The sequence below is a fragment of the Colletotrichum fioriniae genome (assembly GCF_027942845.1).
Source record: "Colletotrichum fioriniae strain IMI 355084 chromosome Unknown scaffold_1, whole genome shotgun sequence".
Classification (NCBI taxonomy): Eukaryota; Fungi; Ascomycota; class Sordariomycetes; order Glomerellales; family Glomerellaceae; genus Colletotrichum; species Colletotrichum fioriniae.
The window spans coordinates 4,825,607-4,838,452 of record NW_027076837.1 but is presented as its reverse complement, the minus strand read 5'-3'; the positions used below and the strand labels follow the sequence as shown (position 1 = coordinate 4,838,452).

Here is a 12,846-nt window from a genome sequence, read left to right as displayed (position 1 = left end):
GGATGATTCTCTTGCGGGATGCCTTTTGCAGGATGTTGGACTGAGATTTTGCGAATGTAGGATAATAGATCCAGTCTGGAGTAGCCTTTAGTTGGGAATTTAACTCACGTTAGTGTGATTTGTAGGTTCCTTTCAATGTCCAAGGAAGTCACCAGGCAAAACAGTGTTGATATGTACTGTCATGCCAACGAGAAAGATGCTGAGACGAGGGCTAGGCCCAGCATCGGTGTCATCCGATTTTCGTGAACTACCTACATGCGGACTACTCCTGTCATGCAACTTGACGTGTGCTGCCGTCTGAAGATGCCCAGTGAACCTCGCGTGTGCTTTGGTCAGTGCGCAGGCTCTGTCTCGAATGATGGCAGTGTGAGCTGGGAAGAAGCCTTCAGTAATCGACCCAAGACCTGAGACGAACACTTGGGTTTATCACTCTTTGAAATTCATCGACCGCGCCTTGATTATCGGCGGACCTATGCTTGAATCCAACAAGACAGAACGTATGTCATGCATTCCCTTAATGTCCTTCGCCAGCGAGAGACGAAGGTACCACCGAAGGTAAGGCAATGACGCAGCCCAGCTTTTGTGTTCGACCGAGCAAACGTATCTGTCCTGGAAGCAGGCAAACAAATGGCGGTCTAGGCAAGTCACAAGAAAGTGGGTGGTGAATATCTCATTCAAGGTAACCTAAGCCCTATTTCAGTTCCAAGCCCCTGGATGCGAGGGCTGATGTGAGGCGAATCCGGGGTGGAAGCTTTCGAAACTCGTTCTACGGCTGAGTGGATCCATCGCATCAAGTCAGGGGTGGTGAGCCTGCCGAAGAATGCGAGGGCGTCGGGCATCCCCCGCCAACCAGCCCATGCGCAGGCTTGCTAGTTCTCTGCTTCTGAATCTCAGATCGGTTGATTTTAGAAGCGTGAGAAGAAAATACCACTATTTGGGGGGTATGACGGACTCAGGAGCTTGAGATCAGACGGGTTGGAGAAGTAAGACGCGCAACGCTGTATACTATAGCTTATTGCGGATAACCTTACCCCTTGTTGGGATACCAGAGTTCCATGATGAAACAGAGCACTGGTGGGATGGGAGCAAGTGAGCCCTCGTTGAGACTCTGGGACCCAGAGTGGAACTGCATCACCCATTCCTAAGCACGTGAGCGACTATGATTGGAAAACTGTTGAATATTATTAAGACTCAAGAATTCTGAAATCTCATTCCTCGACCGATCAGCATTTTTTTTGTCTCTCATTCATGATGTATCGCTCTTCATGCCAGTCTGCCGTGGTGTGGCCAGCACCATGTTGGTGAGAGCTAGAACTGATAACCTCTCGATTTCAAGCTTGGCCGGTGACTGACATTCACGATCAGAATGTTTTTAAGCCTGCGTCAATACCTGATTGTGGCTCTAGCTTGTCATCGGCTCATCGCGCATATGGTCAGCGGGTTCGCAGATCAACAGATTAAGAGCCTTTGAAAGCGTGGGAAAGGTACAAATGGTTCTTCAAGTCGATGGCAGCCGAGTCTAGATGTAAGAGATTGGCCATTCAGAGTTGAGTTATCTGAGTTGAGTTATCTGACGAATTGCGATTATGAAGTAGTGATGGGATTTGCCACACAGCATAGACGAGCAACACTCTTGTTAACTCGAGCAACCAAGGATTAGTCAACCATCAACTCTTGGGTGATGTTTACTGCGAATAATCTCCATATCCTCCACCGACATGACTAGTAAACACCCAACAAATACATAAACCAATCAAAGCACCCCGTGGATCACCAGCGATCGCCATTTGGGAAACCCGGCAATGACGGCACGTTAAACGAGATCCCATGCGGGCCCGGCCATGTCAATTGGGGCGCGGACATCGGCCACGCTAGATAACAAGAGGAAGCTCGGTCCCCAGCGATCCCTGGCAGCTGCTTTATCCCACGTGCCCAGGATGTCTTGTTGCTTTGGATGATAGCGAGATAGCAGCTTTGCGAATTGCGATTTCGGTCGCCCCCGATGGAGATATTGAATGAGGGGGGAGAACGATGGGTTATCATTTGCCGCGTCAGCGCGGCAGAGCTGCAGCTGCCCGGAATACCACGCCGTCTCCAGGTGCTGCTCTTGGCTCATGTAGAGAAAAAGCTTGTTTGAGCGGGAAGCGCATCTTTTAAAAGCTTGGCTGCATGCCTTTCCCACGCCTTGTATCCTGGGCCTAGCTCTTGCTGACTTGCTCAGAGGATCTTGTCAATCGTTGCTTGCTCGCCAGACAGTCTGCGAACAAGGTTTGCCAGCCATTGGACCGTTCGTTCTTTTGTTCAATCGGGAGCCTATTCACGTCGCAATGCGTCTCGGAAACAGCACCTGGGTCTCTCTCGCCCTCGCGTTCGGCGCCGTCCCGGCCCTCGCCTGCGAGAGCTGCGAGCATCCCGAGAGAGACGTCGTCTTGACCAGAAATGTTCGTCGCGCGCAGCCCGACGCGCAGGCGGCCGCCGTTGCGCCTCGTGGTCCGCTCTCGTGGGGTCAATTGAACTTTCTTCACACTACTGGTAAGCTTGATTCGATCTGCAAACAAGAATATGCAACTTTGTGTATGCTAACAGCTTTGACACAGACACTCACGGATGGTATGGATGGGGTTTCTATCTGGGCACTTAGCGACACGACTCGGATGCTGACAAAAATGATAGGCTCGAAGGACACATCCGCGAGCAAAACTACGGCGCTGATTGGGGTGACTTTGTGAGCTTCGTCAAACACATGCGCAAGAAGGCCAAGGACCTGGATGTAGACTTGCTGGTGGTCGACACGGGAGTATGTTTCCGCCCATGAGCCGTCCTCAACACCAGTTCAACTAACGTACGTCTAGGACTTGCACGACGGCGCAGGAATCAGTGATGCCACCGGTGTCTCGACTTACGCCAACGGCACCGGCGTCAACGGCCAATTGTCGAACCCAATCTTTGAGAACATTGACTACGATGTCTTGGCCATTGGCAACCACGAGCTTTACGTTTCCGCCATTGCGTACGAGACCTTCAGCCAGTTTGCCAAGGTCTACGGTGATAGGTACTTGACGAGCAACGTCCAGATCCGCAACCCCAGCACGGGAGCGCTCGAGACCATTGGCAAGCAGTACAGATACTTCACCACCCCCAAGGGTATGAAGCCTCTCTGCCCTAGTCTTGTTGATATCTAACACAAATCCTACACAGGCCTCAGAATCATGGCCTTTGGCGTCCTCTTCGACTTCACCGGCAACTCCAACGCCTCCGTCGTCACAAAGGCCGCCACGATGGTGAAGCAGCAATGGTTCCTCGATGCCGTCGACTACACGGAACCCATCGACCTCTTCCTCGTCATCGGCCACAACCCCGTCCGCCCGACGCAGAGCAGCAGCACCCTCAAGACCGTCTTTAACGCCATCCGCGCCGTCAAGCCCGACACCCCCGTCCAGTTTTTTGGCGGTCACACCCACATCCGCGACTTTGCTGTCTACGACGACAAGTCCACCGCCCTCGAGTCCGGCCGGTACTGCGAGACCGTCGGCTGGCTGTCGCTGAGCGGCGTCAAGTCGGACAGCTACAAGGGCGCTGTGTATCCCAAGGGCGTGCCTCATCCGTCTCAAAAGGCTGTCAACGTGACTGCTGGACAGACGGCTGCTACTGGGAACTCTAGCATCACGTACTCTCGCCGCTACCTGGACTGGTAAGAACAACCATAAAATTGACCATCAAAGCACTCATTCAGCTCACCATATTCTTTAGGAACACCCTCACATTCGAGTACCATGCAGTCGGCAGCCAGCACAAAGCCTTCAACACGACAAAGGGCCTCGCCGTCTCCGCAAACATCACAGCGACCCGCAAGAAGCTCAACCTCACCTCCCTCTACGGCTGCGCTCCCCAGACGTGGTGCATCGCCTGCGCGCCTTACATGTCCTCCGGCTCCATCTTCTCCCTGCTGACGACCGCTCTCTCCGCCACAATCGTCACCGAAGCCCGCAAGGCCACCCCGCGCATCATCCTCGCCAACACGGGCCACATCCGCTTCGACCTCGCCGAGGGCCCCTTCGACTACGACTCCTCCTTCATCGTCTCCCCCTTCACCGACGGGTTCCAGTACATCCCCGACGTCGACTGGTCTCTCGCGCGCCAGGTCCTCGCCGGTCTCGAATCCGGCGGGTTCCCTTCCAAGCGCAGACGTTCTCTCTCGTCAGACTCGTTCGGCTTCGGTCAGGTCAACCCGGCCCTCTCGGCCGTGGACAGCTGCATCGACCCGCACGTGACAAACGACCACTTTTCCAAGCGGTCCTATGCTGGCGGACGCATCGTCAGACGCCAGGCCGTCACGCCGGGGTACACGACCACCGACGACTTTGGCACCGACGGAGACGATACCGTGCACAGCGAGATCCCGACGTACAGCTACCCCAACTTCTTCCAGGCCAACGGCAGCTTCCCCACCAGCGGCGAGCTTGCCGACGACGACAAGATTGATCTCATCTTTTTGGACTACGTTGCGGGTTCCGTCGTCTCGGTTCTGCGTTCGTTGGGGGGCAACTACACGTCTGCTGATGTTTCTTACTACCTACCTAGCGTAAGTCAAAATCTTGAGTGGATTAGTGACTGTCAATTACCTAGATATGATAAACTGACGTGTCTTCTAGACGTTCACAACCAACTCATATCTGCCCGCGTTCGCAAAGAGCAACGAGGCGTGGCAGGCGAATGTGCCGAATTGCCCCGTCGGACTGGGCATTGGCTACAACATCACCACTGCCTGAAATCGAGGGTTGTTTAGGACGTACAAAAGCAGCACCCAGAGGGGCGTGAGGATTGTGTTGTTAACCCAGGTATATCTGGGCTCATCAGGTGTTTGGCGCATGAGTTCGCTCGCAGGATCTCTGACCCGCCACTGGTACATACTTTTTCTCTTCAATTGTACATATTTTGCACCTACTTTGCACTCAATTGAGCGTCTATAATCGATGATTTCTGATCTCTGATTATCGTGACTACTTACGTACCATGACTAGACAGCCAAGTGCTCCGCGCTGAGGGTATAAGTCGCCTTCGGGAAGCCAAAAATCCAAATAACCAAGCCCAATACTTTTATTCTCATCATTTCGTCCTTGATCGCCAAACATCTTAAATCGTCTCCGCCGTCTTCAACCCAGCAGTAAACCCGGAAACAATAAGATGCGCAGCCTTGGCAATCGTCTTGCGATCATTCACCTCGGCGCGAAACTCGGGCCCAAACGTAATCGTAATCGCATCCCTCTTCGTCACCCGCCTACTCTCCACCGCCTGTGGGGAGACGTACGCCTTGGCCCTATACGAAGGCTGCCAATTTGTCGCCGCGTCCCGCAGCAGCCTCTCCAGGTTCGCCTCGGTCATCGAGGAGGAGGAGGAGGAGGAGGAGGCAGAAGAGCCCGAGGTGGAGGTGAGCCCGTCCAGGTACCGGAATATCCACCACGACTGCCCTGCCTTGTTGACGAGCACACCGAAGAGCATCCAGAGGGCGCCGTCCTTTTGGCTGAGGGAGTTTGCGTGGAGTCGGACGAGCGCGCCGTGGGCTTCTACTGCGTTGAAGATGGCCGAGTTTGGCGCCGAGTTTGGCGCCGAGTTTGGTCCAGTCGTTGCTGTTGTCACCGTCGCTGGTGATGGGGGGAACTTGAACTTCTTCATGGTGATGAATCCCGCCATGGAGTCCGTGTACCGCGGTATAGCCTCGATGCGCGTAAAGATCTCGACGCCGGAGTCCCGGCTGTGCATGACGAGGAGCATGATGGCGTACTCGCCTAGGTAAAAGCTCGAGTCGTGGGGCTTGAGCTGGACGATGCCGAGATCGCTCCCCGGCGCCTTTGAAGGGACGAATATGTCGTGGACCTCGATCTTGAGGCTGCCGGACTTTAGGAACCCAAGGTCGCGCGTGTTCCATCGCAGCGAGATGGGCCGGGGAAAATCTCGGACGACTCTGTACGTGTCAACCAGGCCGGTACTCTCCAGGGGAACGCCGATGAGGTGGCCGCCCTTTGTGCTGGCGGACAGGATGCCGATACACTCTGGTGGCCGGAAGCCAAAGTTGGAAATACGGATGTTGGCGGGGCGTATCAGCGTCAACTGTATCGACAAGCCAAAGTTAGTCATGGAGTACGGCACCGGCCTGCTCGAGGCGTCGTGTGCCGGATGATAATTCTGCCCGTTTCTAAAGTTCCGCGGCGACGGCGCCAGCATGCTGACCCACGAACCCGGGTCGCTCTCGGTCCAGGACCAGCAAAAGAGCGACTGGTCCGTCGACGTCTTTAGAATCTCCTCCTGCAGCCGCGCAAAAGCCTTCGCACCCTCGCCGTAAAGGAGGGGCATGTTGATGTCAAAGATACCGAGCATGCAATACGCCATGTCCTCCTTGCGGGTCGTCTTGCGACACGACAGCCACGACATGCGCTCGGCGACGCTGGCGTCGGACAGGCGTTTCCTGCTTCGCGGCTGAAGGTATTTCCAGTCAATGTTTGTGATTCTCTGAATGACGCCCGCGAGGAGCTTGCGGGTGCCCAGGAGGCTCCAGCCATGGGCGAAGAACAGGACCTCCCGCGGGGCTAGGAGCTCTTGAAGCGTCCAGCCGCGGGTGAACCAGAGACTCTGCGAAAGGATGTCGAAGCTGTGCTCTGCGTCGCCGGCGGGCCCGTCAAGCCGTTTCGCGTGGTCTACATCCGACAGATAGGCGTAGCACCGCACGGCGCACTCGTACCACGCAAACATGGAGTTGATGGCCTCGGACAGCTCGGCGGAACTCTCCTTGTTGATGCAGCAGGTGTCGATCCAGAGGTAGTCGAGCCCATCGTCAATCGCCTGTGTCCTGGCCAGGTCAATCTTGCGAAATCCCTGCCTCTCCCTCGCCACGCACAGGTCCTCCTTCCAATCTTGGAACGTCACTTCATCGTGGCCCCATGTGTGGGAGACGATGGCGTACCGCGGGATCTCGTCGCCAAAGAACTCGGCCAGGGCCAAGGTGCGCGTATTGATAAGGCGCATCACATGTAGCTAGCGCGACAGAGCCGCAGGGGAGACATAGACCTTGCACCTGGTTGAGCAGTAGCTGGTTTCGGCACGTCATGTCGTGTTGCTCGAGATTCGATGCGTGCGCGATTCCGAAGCTGAGAAGCGGGGACATTTGCTGACCGTTGTGAGAATGCTGGAAGACAGTCAACGTAGTAATTATCCATGCAGTGTTCGTTGGATCGTATGTAGCAGCAATCATTGTGCTGGTCTTGCCAGGTGGCTCCAACTGGCCATGGTGATTCGAAATACACCAACATCACAATGCCTCCTGTATAGGGGTGATGACAAAGATATTAACGTTGTTATGAAATGAGAATAGCTCTGGGGAAAATTCAAGTTGCTCTGAAATGCTTAACCATGCCCTGCAACATGTAGACATTGGCTGTGTTCCCAGTTCGGCAGTTCCGTCGATACTGTGGCCGGTCTCTTAGGAGATCAATTTCTCTGTCAGGTAGTATTTCCTGGTAGCCTTTCTTTCCTCGATTCAAGAATGACATCGATTTATGAAAAAAGGCGAATAACCAAGATCAGCCCCAGTGTACACCCCAAGGGTACACACTGTGACTAGTAACTGTAGCCATAGCCGTCGCCGTACTCCGAGGTTTCCCAGCCCTCGTCCGCCTCGTTGGAGTCTCCAGCCCAATGCTCTGGTTCGGAAAGCACGCCTTCCGAGCTCTCCTCGTCTTCGTCCGAAGAGACATCAGGACTTTCGTTATCAGCATGATGGCCCCAAAGGCTGCTGAGAGTGATATCGCTGCAAACCGGGCACAGCCGCGACTCATCCGGCCCCGGGCACCCCCGCTTCGGACAATCCAAGTCCTTCATCGTGTAACGCTGCACTTTATGGGGCTCGGACCAGGGCCCTCCTTTCAAACTCGGGTCGCCAAAGTTATACACGACGTAGCTCCGTCTTGAAAGGCCGACCACGAAGTCGTCGTCCACCGCGATGCTTCGAAATCTCTCGCGGCGAGCACCGCGGCCGGGCTCTTTAAACCAGAGGTTCTTGGTCTCCAAAACAAACGTTGATGTTTTGTTGGCAATGCAAATTGATCTTGGGCCCTTGCCTTCGAAACGGTGCCTCCATCGAGGTTCGAATTCCGCGCGGAGACGGCAATCTTTATTTTGAATGTAATACACTGAGTCGTTCCACGAGATACCGCCGGCTTGTGCTGGTTCGCCAGCAGCATGCTCCCATATCGGCCTCCGCATGCCGCTGAGGACCCTTTTTTCGACCACAAATGACTCCGTCGTCGTATTGAAATTGATCGTTATCAGGGGAAGACTGGGCGCCTTGACGATCTTAGTCTTTCCACCGGGCAGTCCGCTCTTGAAGATGGCAGTATTCTTTGAAAACGTCATGTACATTTTGCCAATATTGGAAAGTCCATAGGAGTTCATTGGTTGGCAGTGCATTGCAAAGCGTGGGATATCTTTCCACCTTCTGATAGATTTATGCGTGAACGTTTCGACAAACGTTGTATTGTCAAATTTGTGAGCCTCGACAAGAAGGAGGTGACGACGCGAGCTTTCGTTAGATATATGCTCATCCTGAGTGTCAGACTCACTCCCTTCATCACTCGGACTGGGTCTCTCAAACAAGACACTGACGAAGTAGAGAATGTGAGGTTTCGTTGGGTGAAAGATGACCCCGTTGTTACAATCCGCGCCTTCGTCATTGTGCTCGTCCCATGCATAGCTGTAGCGGCGTGGTTCCTCGGTCGCTGGAGAGCCAGGGACGTCAAGCTTAACAAGACCAGTAGACCAGTTCCAGACATGAGGCGGGGTTGCGGAGTCATCTTGGCGATAGGTACAGTAGTCGATGGAGAAATTGATGGCGAATGTGTCTTTGTGGGCTTGCAGGTCCAACATGCGGTTAGGGAGGGTAACACGACGGTGCTCACCCTTATTAAGATCATATACAATACTAATTTAATTAGCTGAGCTCTCAAGAGCTCGAGACATCTCTCTGAGGTAGTGGCGAATAGTCGCGGGACAACTTACAGAGCCCTCATGGTGATTTGATTTGCTAGAATCAAGAGATTCTCCGTCATGGCATACACGATGAAGTCCTTATCTCCCCTTACCACGAGATCGGGCGGTGAAACGAGCTTCCTGGTCATGGCTCGAATGTCGTCAACGAAGAAACGGTAGGAATCCCACTGCCAGGCGACTTTTCCATGAGAGTAAGCGAAACCGCGCCAGGACCTCGAGTCCCAGTTATCCTTCCTGAAGAATCTCGAAGGCGTGGCTGTGGGATTAGACTTTGCAAATTCAAGGCTGAGATCATCGTACTTCAGGGCGGTGCATTCCAGCAGAGGCACGTCGGCAGTCCTGATAGAGAGCCAGGAAGTGATTTTGCCTTGGTTACGGGCTGTGGCTTTTTGGGCAATAGGGCGCAAAAGATCCCAAGCCGGCGTATCTGGGAACGCCGCCGTCAATCCCGGGAAGCAGACGTGGGCAATATCATTGACGACCGTGTGACAAGTCCATTTTTGCCGCCACGGTTTGGAAACTTGGGTGCACTTTATTGCGTCTCCAAGGCGCAGATGCCGGGATATCATGGCGACTACTTCTTCTGGAAGATTCTGCATTTCTGCAAGTTTGGCTGGGCTTTTCCGTGTTAGTTGCGTGAGGTACAGGAGTTCCCATGGCGTCAGGCACGAGACGAGATTGTCCAGGTTGGCGTGCCGGAGTGCTATATCGGGAGATCCATCGTCGTGGGTGAGCTTGGTGAACTGCTCAGCGAGTACTTTATGCTGGTCTCCGCGCACGGCGTCCATCTTGACGTGTGCGTCGCTTGAATCTTGGAAGAGATCCCGAAGCCGTGGGCTGAACGGGACGACTAGGAGTGGAGGTTAGTAGATGTAAGACATTATTCCATGGATCTTGGGCATCGGGGGTATTATCGATACCTTAGGGGTGAGCATGTTTCTTATCTAATCAGTGGATCTACTCGGTCGGTAGGTACCTTAGCTTACCTAAGGTAGTTGAAGCTCCACGTCAAGTGCCTACCTGACCTCGGGAGACGGTGGTGAGTCTGCCGGACTCCGATCTCGCTAAGGAAACTTTAGGTAAGCGAAAGGGGCTCACCCCAGCTTTTAGCTTGCTCTCCGTCTTCCACGGTCCACCAGCCACCCGACCAGTGACATTGTGCGGGCAGCCTAAGCTCTGTGCCTCAGCGCTATGTCAGTGACAAACGGGCCCGCCGGACAACAGTCCAGCAGCGTTCAAACAGCCTAAGCGGCGCTCCACACTCCACCGGGCCGCCGAGCACGACATCATTCTAGGTGATGGAGGCGACCTGCTGACGTGCGAAATCGTGACTCCAACTCCTGACTCCGACGCGGGCCGTCCGTCTCCTCCCACCATCTTCTTCTACTTACTCCCTCCCCCCAGTCAGTTCCATCCCGTCCGCTACTATCCATCCGCCATCCGCAAACCCGAGACTTCTCCTCTCCTCTCCTCGCCTTCCCTCTTGAGCACGTCATGTTTGATCTTGGTCGTTTGTGACTCGAGTCTCGCGAATCCGGCCACCTTACTTCTTCATCTGCGCAATAATGAACAGCGTCTGCCTTTCTTTTTCGATCTAATTGTCGGTTCTTCCCTTAGCTACCCATAGCCGACCGCGGCGCATATCTCCAAATTGCCAATCCGTACTCTCTTCCACGCATATCCGAACACACCTGAACCTCTCACACAACCAGCCAGTCACCATGGCGCGAGCCGCAAACACCCCAACCCCGTCCGATGACCGGACCCTCGTTGCGGGAGCTCACGATGACGACGATGCTTCCTCCACAATCAGCCGCTTCAGCTCGAGGTCCTCCTTCGACTCCCAAACGCCACCGAGGCGAAAACGTCCAAGCCGCCGTGCGGCCACCACTCTCCGAGCCATCTCCTTCGTCGCAGCATTGGTCTCGGCCCTCTGCGCAGGCTCCATCACCGTCTTTTCCATGTACGGACACATCTTCCAGGAACGCCTGCACTATACCCAGTTCCAGGTCAACGGCCTCGCCATCAGCAGCTCCATCGCCCTCTATCTCCCCGTTTCGTTCCTCGGCTACATCTGCGACCGCGTTGGCACCCCGCCCCTCTCGCTCCTGGCGGCTATACTCTTCAGCGGCGGCTATGCCATCGCCGCGGGCACATACCGAAAGCTCGAGACGGAGAACCTCGGCGGCCTGCGCGATTACGCTGGAAGGCGTATCGGCGGCGGTGCCGACTGGACGTACCCGCTCATGATCTTTGCCTTCGTCTGCGTGGGCGTTGGTACTTGCTCCATGTACCTTGCCGCCGTCGCGACGTGCGCCAAGAACTTTGGCAAGGGGAAGCATCGCGGACTGGCCCTTGCCGTGCCGATTGCCGCCTTTGGGTTGAGCGGCATGTGGCTCAGTCAGTTGGGCAGTCACGTCTTTTACGAGCGCCTTCCGGACGGCTCGGCTGGAGACTTGGATGTGTTCCACTTCTTCGTTTTCCTCGCTATCCTGCTCTTGGTGGTGGGAGTGACCGGCTCTTTCACGCTCAAGGTTGTCGACGAGGAAGAAATCTTTGAGGAAGCCGTCGAGGAGCTCGAGCGAAGTGGCCTCTTGGAGCGCAGCACCTCGTTCCTTAGCGCCCGCAGTCTCGAGCGCAGCAGAAATTACGGCGCAATCGGACAAATCGACGACGAGGAAGACGGCGGTGTTCTGGGACCGGCGGAAGACGATGCCAAGCTCAGGAAGAAGCTCGTCCTCAACGCCGAGACCAGGAGCTTCCTCACCGACAAGACCATGTGGTGCTTCGCCCTGGGTTTCCTGCTGATGATTGGACCCGGCGAAGCCTTCATCAACAACCTCGGCACCGTGATCGGCACTCTGTACCCTCCCACTATGCACTACGTCGGACCTCCGACCTCGGCCGCGACGCACGTCTCCATCGTCGGCATCACCAGCACCATTGCCCGTCTCGCAACCGGCACCTTGACCGACCTCCTCGCGCCGTCGCCGCAGACGCAGCACCTGCAGGTCTCCTCCACGCCGCCTTTCCTCCGCGGCAGACCCACAATCTCCCGCGTCGCCTTCTTGCTCTTCTTCGCCATCGTCCTGTCCCTGGGCCTGGTCGCCCTGGCCTCCGGCCTCATCCAAGAACACGGCGAGCGGTTCTGGATCGTCTCTGGTCTGATTGGCTCCGGGTACGGCGCCGTCTTCAGTCTGACGCCCATCATCATCACCGTCATCTGGGGCGTCGAGAACTTTGCGACAAATTGGGGCATCGTCGCCATGTTCCCCGCCCTCGGCTCGACGTTCTGGGGACTGGTGTACTCGGCCGTGTACCAATCTGGCGCCGAGAACTCTCCCCAACGCGGCGGCGGCAGCGGCGGAGGAGGAGACGTCTTTTGCTATGGCGCGCAGTGTTACGCGCCGACATTCTGGGCCATGGCCGTCACTGTTTGGGTGGCGTGTGGCATGATCCTCTTTGCCTGGAAGGGCAAGGGTGGATGGGCGCAACGCGGCATCATCATTTAGCTCGTTAACAACACTTACTACATCGTTGCATCTGTGACTACATCAGTCTATCACATAACACATTTTCCCGTTTTATTGTCAGGCATGTGTATCGGCGTTTGGGCAAGAGCATTGGGTTGAATAAGGCGTGTCAAATCTATTCCGCCGTGGTTTCATTGGGGTATATAATCGCGTAAAGTCATAAAATATCCGGGCCAGTCCTGTTTTCCCTCTCGTGATCCAAAAGTCGCTCTCGCATCGCACACACACACACACACACACACACACACACACACACACACACACACATAATTCC

At 55.2% G+C, this 12,846-nt stretch overlaps 4 protein-coding genes across 4 annotated transcripts; 2 read left to right on the top strand and 2 right to left on the bottom strand.

The window, feature by feature from the left end:
• Nucleotides 1-2,327: 2,327 nt before the first annotated feature.
• Nucleotides 2,328-4,769, top strand: N0V96_001217 (uncharacterized protein; the record flags this gene model as incomplete). Its single annotated transcript, XM_053196801.2, has 7 exons — nucleotides 2,328-2,532; nucleotides 2,598-2,610; nucleotides 2,674-2,797; nucleotides 2,853-3,144; nucleotides 3,199-3,691; nucleotides 3,751-4,582; nucleotides 4,653-4,769. The coding sequence occupies 7 exons, from the start codon at nucleotides 2,328-2,330 to the stop codon at nucleotides 4,767-4,769; spliced, it is 2,076 nt and encodes a 691-aa protein (XP_053045728.2).
• A 364-nt stretch (nucleotides 4,770-5,133) lies between these two features.
• On the bottom strand, nucleotides 5,134-7,020 carry N0V96_001216 (uncharacterized protein; the record flags this gene model as incomplete). Its single annotated transcript, XM_053196802.1, has 1 exon — nucleotides 5,134-7,020. One exon carries the CDS (start codon nucleotides 7,018-7,020, stop codon nucleotides 5,134-5,136), a length of 1,887 nt encoding a protein of 628 aa, XP_053045729.1.
• Nucleotides 7,021-7,611: 591 nt separating this feature from the next.
• On the bottom strand, nucleotides 7,612-9,827 carry N0V96_001215 (uncharacterized protein; the record flags this gene model as incomplete). The annotated part of the gene is made up of 3 exons (XM_065756167.1): nucleotides 7,612-8,391; nucleotides 8,695-8,971; nucleotides 9,049-9,827. 3 exons carry the CDS (start codon nucleotides 9,825-9,827, stop codon nucleotides 7,612-7,614), a joined length of 1,836 nt encoding a protein of 611 aa, XP_065615407.1.
• Nucleotides 9,828-10,760: 933 nt separating this feature from the next.
• Nucleotides 10,761-12,551, top strand: MCH1 (putative monocarboxylate transporter mch1; the record flags this gene model as incomplete). The annotated part of the gene is made up of 1 exon (XM_053196804.1): nucleotides 10,761-12,551. One exon carries the CDS (start codon nucleotides 10,761-10,763, stop codon nucleotides 12,549-12,551), a length of 1,791 nt encoding a protein of 596 aa, XP_053045731.1.
• Between the last annotated feature and the right edge of the window lie 295 nt (nucleotides 12,552-12,846).